Source organism: Zingiber officinale, chromosome 3B (genome assembly GCF_018446385.1).
Source record: "Zingiber officinale cultivar Zhangliang chromosome 3B, Zo_v1.1, whole genome shotgun sequence".
Lineage (NCBI taxonomy): Eukaryota > Viridiplantae > Streptophyta > Magnoliopsida > Zingiberales > Zingiberaceae > Zingiber > Zingiber officinale.
This window is the reverse complement of record NC_055991.1, coordinates 100,531,133-100,551,648: the sequence shown is the minus strand read 5'-3', so window position 1 is coordinate 100,551,648 and position 20,516 is coordinate 100,531,133. Positions and strand designations below refer to the sequence as shown.

Below are 20,516 nucleotides of genomic sequence, written 5' to 3'. Positions count from 1 at the left end.
GTAGGTCCAAAGTGAATAATATCATATCATTATGGAATTACATGGGTATCCTTTTGCACAACACTAACCTTTCAAACGTGCCTAGGGGTGAGCAAAAATTCGGTAAAACCGAATTAACTGAATCGAACCAACCGAATTCAGGAATTCGGTTCGGTTAATTCGATTTTTATTTTTTTAAAAAAAATTCGATTCGATTTTCGATGAATTCAGTTCGGTTTCGATTTTAAATTTTATAATTCGATTAAACCGATTAAACCGAATAAAAATATTTATTAATTTATTTTTATTTAAAAATATAATAAATAAAATAAAATCTCTTCTTTTTTAATTAAAATTAAATAAAGCTTTAAAATTTAGTTAATTCGGTCAAAAACCAAATTAATCGATTTTGTATCGGTTCGATTTTTGTAGAGAATTCAGTCGGTTCGGTTGATTGAAAAAAACATCAATTTATTCGATTTTTTATCTATTCGATTCGGTCGGTTCAGTTTTCACCGAATGCTCAGCCCTAAACGTGCCACAACCGGCTACTTTTACAATTTATATAGGCTCATCACTATCGTGACCTACCCCAATCATCATATGATGCCCTAACGAGCATGCAAGAGTAGCAATGCATTCAATATCGATCGCAGTTACACAGCGAAGGACAATGGTTACACTCTAACAGAAACTCTAAACAAAGAAGTCAGTTGATACTACTTTTAGTAGTTAGAATGTGTAGAACTGCTGAAATACATATGTTCGGTTGTATGCTAACATAATAGGCTCAAAACAACTAGTTATAGCTTAGATTTAGCCAAGGAAAGAGCATTTATAAGCTCCCTTCTCAAAATCTTCCCTGCTGGCGACTTTGGTATTGAACTGACAAATACAGCCCGTCGGACTTTCTTATATGGTGCAACCTACATGAGAGCATAGTATTATAGACAATCTTTGGCATTGCTTCATAGTGATAATGAGATTATTCTATGTGAAAACAAAACAAAATGTTGTAGAATGCTAGAAAATGAGTTATTCAATTCAGCTTTCATTATGATATGGTAACCTGAGCTATCAGATATAGGACCCTAGCTAGCATGACTGAATTAACTATAATGAATGAATTTACTCGATCCAACACAAGGAATAAAGATGTACCTGTTTTCTGACAAAATCTATAACTTCTTCCTCAGTTATAGTGCTTCCAGGTTGTCTAACCACAAATGCCAAGGGTATCTGTCCAGCTTCTTCATCTGGATACCTGCCAAGTGAAAAAAAAAATATATATATATATATATATCTTCGAAGTTTGTGCAAAAACCACTTCATAATAGCTTCAGTAACAAGAAATGCTTGTTTATGTATGATGCAATTGGGATTTCATTAATTATATGAATAATTTACATTTTAATAAAATTAGTCTTAAATAAGTGTTAGCTTATACAGTTGCAAGTAATTTTATTGTCTAATGTATGTATAAAGGCCCCTATTTAAGGTTTAAGGCTGTCTAAATTGTCTAACAATAGACTCATGACTAATTTATGGTTTTTCAGATGTCTTTTTAACCTCACTTCCATCATTGTCATGCTTTCCTAAAAAGTCAATATCCCAGTCCAACCAATCCAACCAAGACAATTAGTCAGCAAATGATAACTTTTCAAACAATTTGTTTATTGTACCCAAAACTATAGGATCCAATTTCCACCATCCCAATTTGAATTTTATCAGGCATTTTCTCTATAAGTAGGCGTAGCACATATTCTTTTAATGGCAAAGCTAGTTGAATTTTCGTGCCAGTCCACACAACAACCACTGCAAGTCAGGCTACAAACATGGATCCTATTTGGTGTTTTTAACAATGCTTGTCCAGTAATACAATTGCAAGTCATACAAGTAATGCATTGTCAACAAGCATTAGAGATTAGGCCTATCAATACGCAACGGAATTAATTTGAATATGGGCAATGGAAATTTCACATTGACCTTAGCCATGTCCAGCAAAAAAAAGAGCTCCCGCTAATAAGCTGTCAGTACAGAAACATGTGCAGCCAAAACTAAACCACATGTCAAGTTTAATTTGCTGATCAAGGTTGAGCCTTGTGTTAGGCATTGTCAACCAGCACAAAGCAATGTCAAAAATTTTATATAGATCTTAACATATTAGGCTTACATATAATTCAATGGTGGATGAAATTCACATGGCTAACCCCAAAAATTGGCACCTGTGACTTGTATTATAGGAAAAAAATCCATGTAACCAACTCTACACTAGTAATTGTGGGCGTCCATGTCATGAGCAATATTTCTTATTATAGTGGATTCTGACTTATTAAGAGTGTTCAAGAAAAGTGTGGTGATAACAATAAAGAAGTCAGGCACCTCACCCTTGATCTTTTCTCTTCATTATAACCTCTTTATTCTATGATGTTATCCTTCTAAACCATAAGAAAGAATATTGACAAGCTTCCCATGCTTGCAAAAGTGACAAGCCAATTTCAATATTTAAATTAATCAATTCAGCACCAAAAGTGAGCAATAATCCAAAGTCTATTTGTCACTAGTTCAATCACTTCAATCTCCTTAGTCAATTTACTTTTCTAGCAAAAATCAAAATTGTGAAACTCAAATTGGGAAGTTACTCAAGTATTTAGACTGATCCAACTGACCAAGTAACTAAGCATGAATGATTAACTTTAGGAATTTAGGATTTATATGAAAACAGATACAAAAGAGTTCATTTTGAATATAAAATTCATTGAGAATTAGGAAACTAATCAATCAATCAAATAGATAGACTGCCCTTTAAACCATCCACTCTAATTAATTTGACTCTTCAAAACATAAAATCTATGGGCTCTTTTATACATGCTAATACATCTCACTCTATGTTTTTCATTCTATCATCTTTTGGGGCTAGCATGTAATTATTAATGTATATTAATATTTTTGATTTAATCCTTTCAACTAATTCCATATATTCATCTATCTTAGTATCCTCATCTTTGGCACACCAATTTAAACATGCTCATGCATCTCACTCTATATTTTCCATTCTTTCATCTTTTGGGGCTACCGTGTAATTATTAATGTATATTAATATTTTTGATTTAATCCTTTCAACTAACTCCATATATTCATCTTAGTATCCTCATCATTGGCACACCAATTTAAACATGCTCATACATCTCACTCTATGTTTTTCATTCTATCATCTATTGGTGCTAAGACCTAGTTGCTCTTACTTATTAATATTTTTTATATTGTCCTTTCAACTAAATCCATGTATGATGTATCCATCCTAGTATCCTCACCTTTGGTAGACCAATTTCTTGTTTATGCCACTTCCTAGCAATTAAAAAACTCTGATACATAACATATAAATTATGGAAGGTCATATGAATGTCTTATAAATATTTTATTAGGTCCAAAGGGACACACAAAAAACTCAAAGATCTCAATTTAAACTACTCATTCTTTTATCAGCTTTTTACTGAACCACGTAGGTAAGTTTCGCGTAGGGTAGTTTCAAAATTATCAAATCACGTACCCATTTCTCATATTTCCCCTATTAGTCAACTGATTTTTTATCAGTCAAATCGATTTTGTTCTATGCTAAAACGTCAAAATTTTGAGCAAATTAGTCGACTGATTTATTTTTTTTTATCAAAGTCGATTTTAGACAAAATCGGTTGATGGGCCAAATGACCTCGGATTGACATGAAATTAGTTCTTATGTGTTCGTCTACCTCTCTTAATTAAATCCATACCCTCAAATACCAATTTGACCTAATATATTGAGAGCGATGATTTTTTGAACACGAATTAAATTTTTTAAACATATTCATATTCAAAAAAATATTGCTCTTAATATATTGATTCAAATTGACGTTTAAGGACATTGATATAATAAGGAGAGGTAAATGAACATATAGGAACTAGTTTCATATCAATCCGAGGTTATTTGGTCCATCAGTTGATGAACCAAATGACTTCGGATTGACATGAAACTAGTTTCTATGTGTTTAACTAGTTCTCCTGATTATATTCATGCTCTCAAACGTCAATTTGACTCAATATATTAAGATCGGTGATTTTTTGAACATGAATTAGAGTTTCCAAACATAACTGTGTTCAAAAAATTACTGCTCTCAATATATTGAGTCAAATTGATATTTGAGAGCATGGATATAATCATGAGAAGTAGACGAACACGTAAGAACTAGTTTCATGTCAATCCGAGGTCATGTGGTCCATCAGCTGATTTTGCTCAAACCTGGTTGATGGACCAAATGACTATAGATTGACATGAAACTAGTTCATATGTGTTCGTCTACCTCTCCTGATTATATCCATGCCTTCAAACGTCAATGTGACATAATATATTGAGAGCAATGATTTTTTAAACACGAATTGAACACATTCGTGTTCAAAAATCACTTCTCTCAATATATTAAGTCAAATTGACGTTTGAGGTCATGAATATAATCAGAAGAGGTAGTCAAACACATAGAAAATAGTTTCATGTCAATCCGAGGTCATTTGGTCCATCAATTGATTTTGCCCAAAATTGACTGATGGACCAAACGACTTCGAATTGACATGAAACAGGTTTTTATGTGTTCGGCTACCTCTCCTGATTATATTTATGCCCTCAAATGCCAATTTGACTCAATATATTAAGAGCAGGGATTTTTGAACACGAATGTATTTGGGTCAAATTGGTATTTGAACACATAGAAATTAGTTTCATGTCAATCCGAGGTCATTTGGTCGATCAAAATCGACTGATGGACCAAATGACCTCGGATTGACATGAAATTAGTTCCTATGTTCGTCTACCTCTCCTGATTATATCCATGCCCTCAATTTGACCCAATATATTGAGAACAATAATTTTTTGAACACGAATTGAATTTTTCAAATACATTCGTATTCAAAAAATCACTGCTCTTAATATATTGAGTTAAATTGGCGTTTAAGGGCATGGGTATAATCAGGAGAGATAGACGAACACATAGGAACTAGTTTTATATCAATCCAAGGTCGTTTGGTCAATTAACTGATTTTATCCAAAATCGACTTTAAAAAAACAAATCAGTCGGCTAGTTTGCTTAAAATTTGATATTTCGGCACAGAGAAAAATTGATTCGACTGATAAAATATTAGCCGGGTAAAACAGAAAATGGACACATGATTTGGTAATTTTGAAACTACCATATGCGATTTGATAATTTTAGAAATTTACCTACATGGTTCAGTAAAAAGCTTTTCTTTTATCTTATAAGTAATATTTTTATCAATATCTCCTTATCTCCTTGCTGAATAATAGATCACCTAAACTCTTGCTTAGATATTTCCTATTTATCCTCTTAACTCCTTGATTATTTTCAAATTACTAAATCACATTTCATACGATCAGTTTTAGTCCTACATAAACCTTGTCTTGCAAAGTCTCTCCATAATTTAAATTTGGAATTTAACCTAGTCGCCACACCAAGAAGGCTTATGTTGAATATGATTGAATCTTCTAGTACAAATATAAAAAAAAAATGAGAGATAAGGAGATTAAACATCTTTGTAGCTATAACACTAGTAACTACATTAGCAAACATCTCTGTGTCACGCTAAGATAATTACTAGATATTTCTTTATTTTCTAAATTACATCATAATAATTGTCAAAGATTTTATATAAGCTTCTAAGTAAAATCATATGCAAATCTTTTTCTCTATACTTCTTTTATCAATTGTCTTATTAAATAAATGTCAGATATGGTTAAACTTCCAAACATGAAATCAAAATGGTTCAGGAAATGTTTGTTACTTTTCTCATTCCCTCTTCTAAATCTTTCTCGAAGTTTCGTATATGACAACAACTCGATTCTTTTATAAATGAAACAAATTTGTATATATCTCTATGCTAATTTTTTCTAGATTCCTTGGGAACCTTTCTAATCCTCAAAATTTTATTGAAGAACTTAGTTAACCAAATCATACCCTAATCTCTTAAATTCTTCAAAATTTAATGTTATTCAAACCTACATTTTTACTTATGTTGATTCATATATTTGAATAATTAAGCATATGGAATTCATACACAGTATTAATATTCACAAAGTCAAGATATACATACGGAACAACAGCTGCATCAATAATTTTTGGGTGGGAATGAAGTATTTGCTCCAATTCAGCAGGCGGAACCTAAATATTAGCACATAAAAATAACAAAAATTCAAATAAATGTCAACGATGGTAAGAATGAGAAATCAGAATTCAAGGTTACACACCTGATATGCTTTATATTTGATTAACTCCTTTAACCTATCTACAATGTAGAGGAAACCATCATGGTCAAAATAGCATAGATCACCCGTCTTTAACCAACCTTCAGGATCCAATGTGGAGGTAGTTGCCTCAGCATCGCCAACATAACCTTAACCAAGATTTTTTGCAAATTAAAACAATAAATGTATATAGCTTTTCTCATGCAAAAATGCACAAACATCATTTGAAAAATTCAGTTAGCAAGTACACCTTGCCAAGTTATAAACGTGTAAACAATGTTTTCCTTCCTAGGCAAATTGGTGTTTGCTCATACAGATAAAAAATAAAAGCATTAAACCCAACACAAGCCATAGAAGTATTTGGATAACAGTAGTCCCCTCAGGACGAGCAGTTGGCTAGTGCATGAAATGTTGTCACCATGAGGTCTGAGGTCAATTCCTTGCTAGTAGCCAAGTTCCTGCCCCTGCCCATGCACTGGTACTCGGGCTAATAGTCACTCATGATTTATCTCCCTTCACATAACTTGGGACGGGTTGTGAGAGGCTCCTGGGGTGAGCGTTATCACCTTTTGCCACCATTTGGATAACAGTATAGTGATGAAGAGATGTATTAAAGTACTAGTAACAAAGTTAACATATGAAGAAAAGAGATTCACTATACCTTCCAAATTTTTGGACTCAGTTTGGAACAATTATGTAGCTATAGTTGAGCGAATAGAAATGAACAATTGTCAGACGAATGTTTAACAAAATTATAATGCAAAGTTGGTTGAGGTGCTTAACTAGACAGTAATAGAAAATCATGTCATTTTCTTTTTTGATATTGTAGCACATATTTTTGATATTGTTGTACAGAGTCTTAAGTTTATTTAAAATTGTTAATAATTTTATTTTTGTTCTTTATATTATTAGAACACTTTGATTCAATTAAATAGCTAATATAACATTTATAATACTATAATTATCCACATGTATAACGAGTTTATATCACATTTCCGGTATCAATTTGATCTCATTCAATTGTTGAACAATAAAAGGGCAACCCAGTACACAAAGCTCCCACCAATGCTGGTCTCGGGAAGGGTCGGACTATATTGGGTCTATTGTACGCAACCTTACCAAATGACTACCTCCGACATAATCAAATTTATTACATGGCTCCTTTGAAAGCTTAAAATAGGTTTAAGACACTTTATTTGTTCATTTACTTATTTGTCTGTTAAGTGTTTCAAAATTTAGATATTCAAAAGCAATATAAACCACAATAAAACAAGAAAGCAGCACAATAAAGAGCTTTATTTGAGGGATAATTAGAGATAAAATGTATCTAAATTTGATGATTGATTAACAACCAACTCATTCTTGGCTCTCTTATTTGTTTCCCTTTCTTCGCTCATTCTTGACTGATGCTCCATTACTTTTTCAGCAAATATAATAATCTCTTAATTCTGGACATTTTGGCACCGATTAATCAAATGTTAAGCCTACTGACAAAGTTGCAGGAAAATGACATTCATACCTATTTCATCACCCTTAGCATCATCAGGCAATGCTTGTCACAGCAATTAATCTTATCCTTCTATCGAACTTTGTACAAGGCTATATCACTAGTAATGTTCCATCCCCTTTTATATACATACTTTGTATTATAAAAAAAAATAATCTACTATGTGATCACTATAGTTGTTTGAAGCCAATTTTATTAAAGGGAATATAAAAGTTAGACTCATAATTTATAATTCTCATACTATCAGTTTAAATGTTTGGATTTATGTATAAACATTTTGATTTCCACTTTCCATGTTCAACACAATTACAAGAATAGTTGTTTGGACTTGGGCAGCCAAATATGAAGATTCCCCATTGATTAAGAAGCTTTTGTCCATTCAACGGGTGAGCTAGCGGTAGCTTGTCTCCAGAGTTGGTTTGAGCAGCACAATAGAGGTGCATCCAAGGTTATGACTTTTTTTGGACTTAGACCACCAAAAAACGATGGACAAGTGTGGTTTGGAAATCGTACATCCAACCTCAGCCTATATTCATGGTATGGCTTTTGGCACATGGATGTCTCAAGTCACGGGATAGACTATGGCATGTACAAAACAACATTTGTGTGTTTTGTACAGAGGAGACCTTGGACTACTTATTCTTTTGATGCCAGACTAGCAGCATGTTATGTTACAAGGTGCGGACTTGGCTTGGGATGAAGCATGAGATGAGCACACATCAAACGATGATGTGTGTCTTCAAGCAATAGTTTTGAAGCACTCAACTTTTGACCAAGGGACGACACTTAATCATGTCATGGATGATTTGCCATATATGGATGCCTATGAACAGGTGTCTGTTTGACACTGAGTGTACAAATATAGATTGGATACTTATTAAGATACAGATAACATTTATTCACTTTTGATTCTTAGGCAGAATGTTCATGTTTTGGAGATGGGCTCTGATATGCCCAACAGAAGATATACATTCTTCTCTTATATATATTTTCATTTACCCATAAAAAAATTACAAATATATTTGATATCATAATAAAATTCTTAAGTAAGATGATTTCATAAATATATAAAGCATACTTTCCAAGTCCTACCTCTTGTAATCTTTTAGATGTTGTAATTCCTTCCTAATTTTCCAAAAATAGTTATGCAAATAGGAATTTTGTTTTCAATACCTATGGGCTTTTTGAAAGTTTATTTTGATAGATCTTTTATTTAGGAGAATAAATTGATTTTGAAAGTTTTTTATTTAATAATTATCTTGTTTACAGAATAAAAGATTTATTCCAAATTTGATAGGGTCCATTAAAGTATATGCTTATTCTTTCCATGAATATTATTAGTATATCTCCAATTTTGATTAGGTTCGTGTTAAAGATCTTCTAATTAATAAATTTTCTCTTCATGAGGATTAATAAATTTCTTTTCATCAATATCATTCTATATACGAGAATTCTTATTTTTCTGAGATTTATCTTGTGATACATAATGTGGTATAAGAGCAAAATTCACAATTTGGTGTCCAATACTCTGCCTTTTCCTACACTATTTCATCTTAAATTGATGTTATACAACTATATCAACCACCCCTTGAGTCCATCTGTTGGTTCTTGATGTTGCTCGACTTTTGCCCATGTTCTCTAACTTTGGTAACCAAACCAACATCCCTCACCTCTACAGGGCCTCCACACCTTAATTAATTCTTTACAATTCTACTGGCTCATGATGCCTTAATTGATTGAGAGCATGTCTTTTTTGTAGATCTGAGGTAGCGTCGCTACCTTCCTCTCTTGACCCCCTCTTTATTAAAAAAATATAGATCCGTTATATTAACGGCCCCCCTAGTGTCGGCCCACGGATATGGAGGGAAGTACATGCAGGTACACAAGCGTCAGGCGCATGATGACCCCCTCTTTATTAAAACTTACCCCACTAGTTGTTAAAATCCACACTTACCATTTTTGTCAACATAAGTGAAACTATGTATGGCTAGTGGGGACTAGGGTGCACTGGCTAGCTTTGAAAAATTCTTTAATTAAATACATTGAGTATACTTACAATCAATTAAATTTAATCAATTTTCCTTGTACCTATTAAAATTCCTCCCACTGCCCCCACACTTTTAACCACACCAAGGTTCAAAATCTCAAGCCATGTTGAAGTTTTGATTTTTGATTGGAACAATATTGTTTCGATATCATATCAATAATTCAATGAAGATAGAGAAGGAATGAGAAGAAGACAATGTCAGTGCCAAAAATTGTTTTAAATGTTGTACCACGTCGAGAGAAACCATCAAAACACATCATTCCGATAAATTACCCAAACTCGATACCACTCAGCATAAACAATGTCTCCTTCCTTCATCTCCTTCCTCTATCAACCAACAATTTATTATCCGCACCATGTATCAAAGCGTCGGCAAGATCCTGTGATAATATCCTTTCAGTCAAAGATTGAAACTATGGCATGGCTCAAGATTTTAAACCTTAGTACCGAGTGGTATCTAGTTTCGATGATTAACTAGAATGATATGTTTCGACCATTTTACTTGACATGATACGAGATTTCAAACCATGAACAACACTACTAACACAAGGTCGCCACCACACACCTATTTAGAATTCCTTCCACTCCTTCATATATTTGACAACATGGCAATACTACAAAATAATTACTCTAAATTTACATTAGTTGTAACTAAACTAATTACCTCACAACCCAACCCATCTCAATAGTCACTTCAAGACTCTTGAAGGCATTCCCAAACCCAAAGTTGACAACAAATTTTATTGGTTGCTAGCATTCTCCACTTTTTATTCTAATAATGATGCTTGTGTTTGTGTGACCCACAAATAGCTAAGATATCTCCTAGGCGCCCATTAACGTGATACCTACAAAAGTAGAAACACTCAATTTCTCCTCATTTGTGTTTAATCTTATCATTCCAACTCAAATAAGTGGCCACTTTGTCATTATTGAATTATTGTGGTGAGGAATATTAATTTTAGTTTAAATTATATCTCCTTTTTATTAGTATTAGCCTAAGAGCCAATTATAAGATAATTAGGCTTATTGGGCTAATGAGTCCAATCCAACTTAGACTCATTGGGTTGGATGGAGTCTACTATGAGTTTGACTTAATTGAACTCAATTGAATCCATTCATTGAAAAGGAAGATGAAAAGACAATGATGGTTAATTGGATTAATCATGCATTAGTAAGAGGAAGACAAAGAGACAAAAAAACCTTGGTATTCATTGGATGAATAGAAATAGGATTTTTGATGGAATTTTCATTAGATGAAAAATTGAAATGACTCTTGAGCTTCTCCTTCTTCTTCCTCCTTCTTCATGCTTGGCCGAACCACTTTTGCCTGCTAGCACAAGAAGATGGTTCTTCTCTGAAGTCATGTTCGTGCGATAGACGGAACATGTTCGTGTGGATACCATAGAGGTGTGACCACTTAATCGCACTGAGATTTGCATCCAAAGAAAAGTTATTGTCGGGATCGCAAAAGGCATGCAACAAAGGTATAAATCTCATCAAACTTAGTATATGTGATTTTTCTCCTTCGCATGGATCTTCTAGAGAGGATCTAGTTAATTTTTCGCTGCACTTTCTGCGTGTTTAGCGCTCTAGATCCTTACAATTTTCTCATAAACTAATAAGTGTGAAATGGTTCTAGGACATTTTTATGAGATTGGGCAAAATGTCTGTAAAATACCGGAAAAATGAGGAATAATGATAAGGGAATTTTTCGGAATTTTTGGAAATTTTTCGGGAATTTTTCGGAGCTCGTATGGACGAGTTAACGGGGATGAAAACGGGGCCCGGAAAAGCCTGTTTAGGCTACCCATTTAAGTGAGGAAAAGTTATTTTCTTTTCCTTTTCTTTTCCTTTTTCTTTTTATTTATTTCTTTCCCTCGACGCCGAAACCGTGCCCGACTTCTCCTTCTTCCCCCGCGCGCCCGACGCCCTCCTCCGAGCCCTAATCGCCGCCGACGCCGCCCTTTTCCGCGTACAAGCCCTCGGCCAAGGAAAACCCTAGCGCCGACAACCATCTTCCCTCTGCCCTAATTTTCCTTTGCGTGCCACTGCCGAGGGTGAGGTTGCTTCTCCCTTCTGTTCTCAGTTTCTCACCGCCATGTCTCTACTCGGATTGGTTTTGGACCAGAGCAAGGAGCACGGAGCCGAGGCCCTCTTTCCCCCTGCCTTATTGTTGACTGCCACTTTCCTTTGTGCCCTAGCATCGTCGATTTTTCCTCCGACCTTCCAGGCCGAAGATGCCGCGAGCCTAGCACCAATCTATCTCTCTGTTTATCGGCAAGAACACACGGGTCCTGGCTTTGGGCAGCGCCACAGTACCAGTTTTCGGATATCGAATTCTTCTTTCTCTCATTGATCTGGATTGGAGGTAGGTTGTGATTCTGTTCTCAGATTCTATTGTGGAGGAATTGATAATTGTGTGGATTTGGTTTATATGGCAGATTAGGGATTTCAATCTGCTGCGGCTGATCTTGGTTCAGCTGAGGGTTTTAAGGAGGAAGCTGTTAAGGTTAGTTTAATCTAGATGTTGGGTTAATATGGATGTGTAACAGATTTCTTTAAGAGTTGGAATCTATGTAATTGGTTAGTTAGTGATCGTACTTTGATTAGGGGTTACCCTAAATAGGGTTGGGAATCTTATTTAGCTATTTGCTATATATGTAATTAGCTAAATAAAATTATGTGATTGACACAGGACTTTGACGCGAGACGAGCATCTTGATGTCGAGTTTGGACCGGATACGATTCTTTCCGTTTCGAGGCGGGTACTTTGACTTATGTCTTTTGATATGCATGATAAAGTGTTTAACATATAGCAAGAATTGTGTTTCCATTTGATTCGGTTGGTCACTACATGATCTGTTACATGTTGTTTGTTTATTTATTATGCACTGCATGTTATTATTTATCTGACCATACATGCTTTCGGTAGTGACCCAACCATGTGATACATCATGTTCAGGACCTAGGGTTTATATGATACCCTATCTGTTTGTGTACCTTCCATCCGATACATTGACTTGTGGTACACCTTTTATTTATGTATGGATCTTGCTATGCTATTCATGAGATTGCCATGCTTAGTATCATGCATCATGTTTGCATGCTGTGCGATTGTCGGCTCCACTATGGTTGAGCCCATCGCCAGTTACATGTACTGCAGACACCACCCATGGATTAGTTGTATATCTGGCTGGTGTGTGGCGGTTCATTTAGCTCCGTTGGTCGGTGACTCGGAGTGGTAGCCGTGATCGATTCCGCTCTGTTTAGCTCCGTTGGCATTTAGGGTAGCAGCGTAGCCGGCAGATGGTGGACTCTGTTTGGCTCCGTTGGTCGAGACTCGGTAGTAACCGTGATTTTTCCTCCCGTCGTTGTGTCAGGAGATGAGCATCGAGCTCCCCATTTATGATTTGGGGCGGAGGGGAGTACTCAAGGCGTTCATCCACTCGATCCTTTGCGATGATGTCCGGTCTGACCATGCATTTATTGCATTTTATTGTTGTGATTCTTGCACTTATATCTGCCGTTGTATGGATCATTTGATTGACATGCATACGGATTATGATTTCTTGATCGACGACTTACCTTTGTACCTTGATTCGGTTAGTGATTATCTCCCGATTTCGTTTGATTGCATTTATCCCTTCGTATTCGTGAGACTCGCATGATTAGTGTTATCATTATTTGTTTTATTATGCATATCAGTTGTACTGAGTGTTGGACTCACCGCCTCCATTGTTGATATTTTCAGTTGAATTGTCGAGCAGTTCCAGTCGCTGGCCCCCCATCTGCACGTAGAGTCAGTTCTCTACTAGTTCGTTATTTGTTTTATTTTGGTCTTTTTTTATATCAGACTTTGTTTTAGTATTGTCTTTGATTTTTCCTATGGATATTGTATGGAGTGATACCTTTTGATGGATTTTTGATATGATATTGGATTTCATTCTACTACGTGCCTGCCTGGACGGCAGAAGAGGTGAGCTTTACGAGTGTAGTGGAGTAGGATGGATTTCGAGTCAGAGTCCTATTGTTATTGATTACTATTATTAACTGCGTGGTTGTGACAGCCAGAGGCTGAATATTTTTATAAACTGCGTGGTGTTTGTTTTTATTTTTTTTTGTTATCATTCCAGCCGCGCTGATGTATATGTGATATGTAGAAAGTTTCATATTGTCCGCCGTACAGGGGAGATGCTGCCGAAATTTCTTCGGACAGAGACTCCTCTGGGGCGTGACAATGTCAATTTTAGTTGTCTTTACTTTTACAAGTTGAAGCAAAATAGTGCTAAACTTGATCCACTTATATTAATTTTCTCTTTAAATTATCAATACTATTTGTTCTCTTAGATTTTGTTTTTAAATAGTCATATTTTCATATGTTAAGTTTTTTATCTTTTATAACGTGTTTTAAATTTCCTTCTTTTTAAAAATTCACTTCTATATTTGCTGAGCATACTCCAACTTGAATAAAAAGTTTTTTCTTTATTTCTTTCTTTCTTTGGATAGCTTATAGAGAAATTTCTTACAGGAAATTTAATTCAGAAAAACAATCAAGCTCGAAAGAAATCAATGAGGGAGAACAGAACAGCCTAACGTTCAGCTTAACTTAAAAAGATCTCACAACTGATCCAATAATTAAAGAATTAAGATATCCAAATATCATCCTAATTATTGAAATAGGAAAAGAAGAGCATACTCATAGAAAGGACCATATAAACATCATAAACATAATTTTTCCCCAAAAGAAAAATGGAAATGTATAGCAAAGAACCTGCACTTCTTGGTTTAACAAAACTCCCAATTGACTGAAGTATTATATTGCAAAGGATCCAGTTTTTTGCTTAGTAGGCTACCTATTTTATTAAGCCAAATTTTACAAATCAAGGACGTGGAGATTCTTTTAATTCTGGGTTTTAAAATAAAAAAATAGCAAGCAAAAACAATAGTTGTTACATTTTTCTTCTGCATTAGTTTTTCGTCAAATTAATTTGGCAACTAATGGAGTTCATAATTAATGGTGAGGGATTGGCTATTCAGCATTCTTGTTCGAGCATTGTTGTAGTCACTTTGGTTAAAACTGCTACAACTGAAGCAGTTTTAGCTAAAGCTACTCCCAACATGGAGTCAAAGCTGCTCAAACACAGCTCCATGTTGCAATAGTTTTGGGCAAAATTGCTATGACTGCTCTAATTGTAGTAGTTTTTTATCAAAATCACTTCAACAGTAGATGACCAATTTTTATGGAGTTAGATTAGTTTTGATTAAATTTGAGCGCATTTAACTAATATTTGAGTAATTTTGATGTTGTTTGGGAAAAAATCAAACAATTTTGATCAAAATTATTCTAATAGTATTTAATCTATTCTAATTAAGTTGAATTAGTTTTGATAAAATTTGAACAATTTTAACTTATATTTAAGCAGTTTTAGTTTTTGTTGACTATAATTATCTAATAATTTTAAGCATGTTGAAGAATCATTCTAGAATAATGACATATTTTTGAGATAAAATAGAGATTTTCTTAAGATTTTTGTTTTTTTTAATTGTCGTAAGAGAGAAGCCAAAGCTGCTCTCCCTGATAGTGAGACTACCTTTCATGATTGTGGGCCCACGAACCCAAAGCTCTCCTCTCTGACCGGGTCCCAGCGACTCCCCAGTGGTGGGGTCCACGATTTTCGCCTCTGTGTTCGCCGCTATCCGCCCAGTAGAACCATACCTTCTGTTCTCCTCCTGATCGTTCGTTCCCGCAATCCCACCGGATGACTCCGTCAAACCATAACCCTGTCCGTATGATCGACAATCCAAAAAGAAAACCGCCGTCAGTCCGCCGTTAAGTTGTTCCCTTACCTTGCTTTAATTTTTTTTTTAAAAAAATGTTTTCAGGATTTGATGTCGTGCAGTGCGAACCTGGACAATCTCGACGCTCGGGAAGCGAGCAGCAAAGCTCTCCGACACCTCCCGACCAAGCGGCGCGCCACCGCATCCCAGAACCTTCAGGGAGGAGAGATCTCGGCCGACCACAGCGTCCGACTTGGCCATCGCCAGAACCAGCGGCGGCGACACCGGCATGATGCTCACTCGGTACCGCTCCACCGCCGCTAGCATGGCGCTGAAGTCGAACCGCTCCATCAGCACGACCGTATCCCCCAGCGCCACCTCGCGGAGTACCATGAAGTATCCGAACACGTGGAAGAGAGGGACCGTGAAGAGGGTCACCCGCGGCCACGCCTCCACCTCCTCCGCCTCCGCCTCTTTCGCCGCGGTGTGGTAGGATGCGATCAGGGCGACGAAGTTGCGGTGAGATAGCGCTACGCCCTTCACACGCCCCGTCGTCCCCGACGAATAGAGGATCGCCGCGGTGTCCGATTGCTGCATCTCCACCGGAGGCAGCGGTGCCGGATTGGGGTCGAAGAAGGACTGGAATCGCGGGGAGTCGAGGAGGATAGTAGGGATATGGGGCGGAAGCTTGGACGCAGTGGCAGCGGTGGCAAAGGCGACGAAGGGGTTGGAAAGGCGAATTTGGTGGGCAATCTCGGCAGGAGTGCTGAGGGGGTTGGCTGGGGAGACTATGGCGCCGATGGAGAGGAGGGCGAAGTAGAGGACGGGGATATCGAGCTCGGGAGGGGAGATGAGGAAGGCGACGTGGCCCCTGGAGAGACCGGCGCGAGAGCGGAGGGCAGAGGCGAGGTTTCGGATGCGGGCGAGGAGGTCTGGGTAGGAGACGGAGGCTCCGGTGGCGGCGTCGATTATGGCCGGTTGGTCGGGGAGGGGGGAGGGGATGAGGGAAAGGGAGAAGGAGGCAGCATTCAAGGGGACGGAATCTGGTGGCAGGGGGACGGGTCGTCGGAGGCTGTGGAATGTCTTGGTTTCGCTGCAGAAGCCGCTCCGCGGATCTACGGCCGGAGCCGCAGAAGGAATTCCATCCGCCATGGCAAGCGACGAGGGGGAGCAGAGCAGCAGGAGCAGGTGGAAGTGGGGAACGAGAAGGCTCGGGAGAGAGAGAGACGCCGGTAGTCGAGATTTCAGAGTTAATTGCGACTGAAAAAATAATAAAAATAATAAAACCCCGCAAGATAAAAAGTATGCGGACCTTTTAAGGCTAAAGCGGATACATTGATTTGGAAGAGCACGTGATCCGATTGGTCAACTGTGGCCGTAGAGCTACTTCTGCTGTATGATCCGCATATTAATGCGAAAAATCGTATCTCCCTTGAAATACTACTCTATTTTTACATTTTTATCAATGTCACTTTGTCACCCCTCATCTTAAAATATTTCCAAAAATGTCTTGAATTAGTCCGAATATAGTTAGAGAGGATAATTTTTTCCACGAATTCGAAATTCCATAGAGAAAAAAAAATCTAAAATAAGGATTAGGATCCCTAATTTATTCAGTGAGATAGAGACGAAATTGGAGATTTTTTTTTAGGATGGATTAAAAATATTGATAATAATATTAATATTTAAAAAATTAAATTATTATTAATATTAATATTAATAGTAATAGTAATAGTAAAATAATAATAATATAAAATTAATTTAGGGATGAAAGCGAGGATGGAGATTTGATTTCTGATTGTTCAGTTCGGAGATTCTCTAAATTTAAAAAAGTAAGGATGGGAACAAGGATAAAATTATGGGGCAAGGATGGAATGATGAATTTATCTAGTTATGTTCCATTATTATTCCTAAATATAGCACTGATGGTATCTTTTTATTTTTTTATATATCTAAAGATTAAATTTGTAAATTAAGAGATTAATTTTTTTAATAGTCGGTTGTTCTAAATAAAAAAATGTCTTGAATTAAATAAAATTTTAAATCAAATTTGCCCATAAAATTATCCAAATAGTCACCCTATAAAAGATTTTAATATCAATTTGGAATAATTGCAATTTTTTCACTAAATTTGTTTAATTTTTCTCTGTGTTTGATAAAAATATCTCAAAAATATATGAATTTACATGCAAGTGAATGCTCTCAATTAGATTTTTTTTTTTAAGTATATTGTTTGTTTTCAAATTATGGTGTAAATAAAGTTAACAAAATCAAATTAAAATTACTACTATGCCAAAAAAAAAACTAATACAAAAATATATTATTGCACCATCTTGCATGTTCTAAAATATAAATTTTGGATAAAATGAATATTTTAGAATTAAAAAACTAAACAAATTTCACAAACGAGAGTCACATGGACTTATATAAAGAACCAACAACTAGTTACTTGATGTAGTAATAACTGAACTAGATTTAAATAACTTTCAACTAAATATTAGTAGTTTGAATACATATAACATGTATTATGATGTGGCGATAGAAAGAGATCCATTTGGTACGGGGCTAATTATTAAGGTGGAGGTTAAAGTTAAGGTGGTCAATATCCAAATGGCAAAAGACCGAACGGAGGATAATTGTAATAACCGGTCAGGTCAGTGAAGGCTAGACTAGCGGGAGACATATCCGAGACGATCACTCATCCAGCTCGGGATGATACATAAGACAGCTGACGCTCAATACGGAGCAGTAGGATGCCAAAAGAAACTAGATAGCTTGTTCAAACAGAGGAAAAGTGCAAGTTACTACACAGTCACAGTGCAGAAGGACAACTGAGGTCGACAGAGCAGAGGGGTCTCGACTGAGCGCCTACCTCGCTCGACCAAGTAGCGGGACCTGGCCATCAACGGAGCAGCTATCCCGCTCAACCAAGCAACGGGACCACCACAGTTTCTCTTGACATCCTTTTAGGAGATAGTGTCGCTGACACAAGGCATAGTCGACAGACGGATCGTATAACGGAAGTTTCTACTGTCTCGTCAGGGATATGCATGCCCTGTTAGGGTATGGTGTCAGAGGTACTTTCCTGACAGGTTCTTTCATAGGATGTATTGGAGAACACATCAATGCCTCGAGAAGTGTGCACATCACCCATCAGGGCTTTATATAAAGGGGGTCCATCACTAGTGGAGGTACGCACAATTACTATTTGGTGTTAGTTCTACTGTTGCTCCACTTCTTCTACAAGTTCCGATGACTGACTTAAGCGTCGGAGGGTCAACGCCAGGGACCCCTTCCCTAGCTCGGCATTAACGTTATTTGTTTTGCAGAGTGGAGCGAGGTCTACAGCTGGTCAGTGAAGCCCCCACCTCCTCAGCTTTCCACCTTTTCGCTTTCGGACAGGATCATTTTGGCGCCATCTGTGAGAATGTAGTCTGCATCCGAACGAGAAGATGGAGAACGTTGGACGATTCACCACGGTGACACTGACACAAGAGAAGCTCGACATACTAGTACAAGCTCGAGCAACCAAGATAGTGGAGAAACAACAATAACAAGTGTTGGCCGAACACCAAGCGCAAGAGCCCGCAACATCAACGGCTAGTCGACCGGCTCAACACGGTGACCAAGCAGACTGAATATCTGCTCGGGGTAATAGCAAAAAGCCGACACTACAAGAAATTTGGGATTCAAGAACAGTTTTTAACCGTTGTTATATGCCCTAAAAAACTGTTGTTAAAAGTTGTGTTGTTAAAAGGAATGCTCAAAGACAACAATGGAAAATCGTTATCATTGACCAACAATAATAATTTTTCACTGTTGTCATTTAACTCGATCGACAACAGTTTAATAATGGATTTAAAATCATTGTCTTTTTCTTCAAAGACAACGATTTTTCACTATTGTCTTTGAGCGTGTGCCTTTAATAACAGGGCATTCAATAACAATTTTAAAATGTCTATGATAATGGTGAAAAATCGTTGTCTTTTTTCAGATAAAAAATAAAAAAAAACAATTTTCTAATATAAATCATTCAAAATATTAAATTTGAAAATTAAATTTAATATACAATTCTCTAACATTCAAAAATAATATTTACAATATTATGAAAAATTTTCACAAGCAATTAATAAAATGACAATTAACCACACTATTAAAATAAAGATAAAACAATATAACACATGTGATTTTCTACTATTAGAGGTAGATGAATCAATAATAATTATACCCGCAAGATAAAAAGTATGCGGACCTTTTAAGGCTAAAGTGGGTACATTTATTTGGAAGAGCACGTGATTGGATTGGTCAACTGTGGCAGTAGAACTACTGCGCTGTATGATCCGCATATTAATGCGAAAAATCGTGTCTCCCTTTTTATTGAAATACTACTCTATTTTTACATTTTTATCAACGTCACTTTGACACCCCTCATCTTAAAATATTTTCAAAAATGTCATGAATTAGTTCAAATACAGTTAGAGATGATAATTGTTTCTACAGGTTAAAAATTTTGTGGAGAAAAAAAATCTAAAATGAGGATTGGGATTCTTGATTTATTAGGAGATAGGGATAAATTTGGAGATTTTTTTTTGGATGGAACGGGTTCAAAGTTGATATGGGAATATTATCATCATCCCCGAATCCATCCCAAAATTAATAATAATAATAATATTTATTATTATTAATATATTAATATTATTTTTAAAATATGAATAATAATATTGATAATAATATTAATATTAAAAAAATTAAAATATTAATAATAAAACTATTATTAATATTAATATTAATATTAAAATAATAATAATATAAAATTAATTTAAAGAGGGAAGTGAGGATGAGAATTTGATCTCCGGTTGTTTGGGTTCAGGGATTCTTCAAACTCGAAAAAGTAATGATAGGAGCGGGGATGAAATTTA

At 36.0% G+C, this 20,516-nt stretch overlaps 1 protein-coding gene and 1 long non-coding RNA gene across 2 annotated transcripts; one reads left to right on the top strand and one right to left on the bottom strand.

The window, feature by feature from the left end:
* Positions 1-581: 581 nt before the first annotated feature.
* On the bottom strand, positions 582-19,105 carry LOC122055064 (4-coumarate--CoA ligase-like 5). Its single transcript, XM_042616462.1, has 7 exons — positions 18,966-19,105; positions 15,727-16,918; positions 15,411-15,600; positions 6,269-6,414; positions 6,115-6,182; positions 1,141-1,243; positions 582-905 (listed from the first exon to the last, which is right to left on the bottom strand). Exons 1-7 carry the CDS (start codon positions 19,103-19,105, stop codon positions 783-785), a joined length of 1,962 nt encoding a protein of 653 aa, XP_042472396.1. The 3' UTR covers positions 582-782.
* Positions 11,993-12,572, top strand: LOC121967172. The gene is made up of 3 exons (XR_006107673.1): positions 11,993-12,187; positions 12,261-12,328; positions 12,515-12,572. It is a non-coding gene; the product is annotated as an uncharacterized LOC121967172 (long non-coding RNA).
* Positions 19,106-20,516: the final 1,411 nt, after the last annotated feature.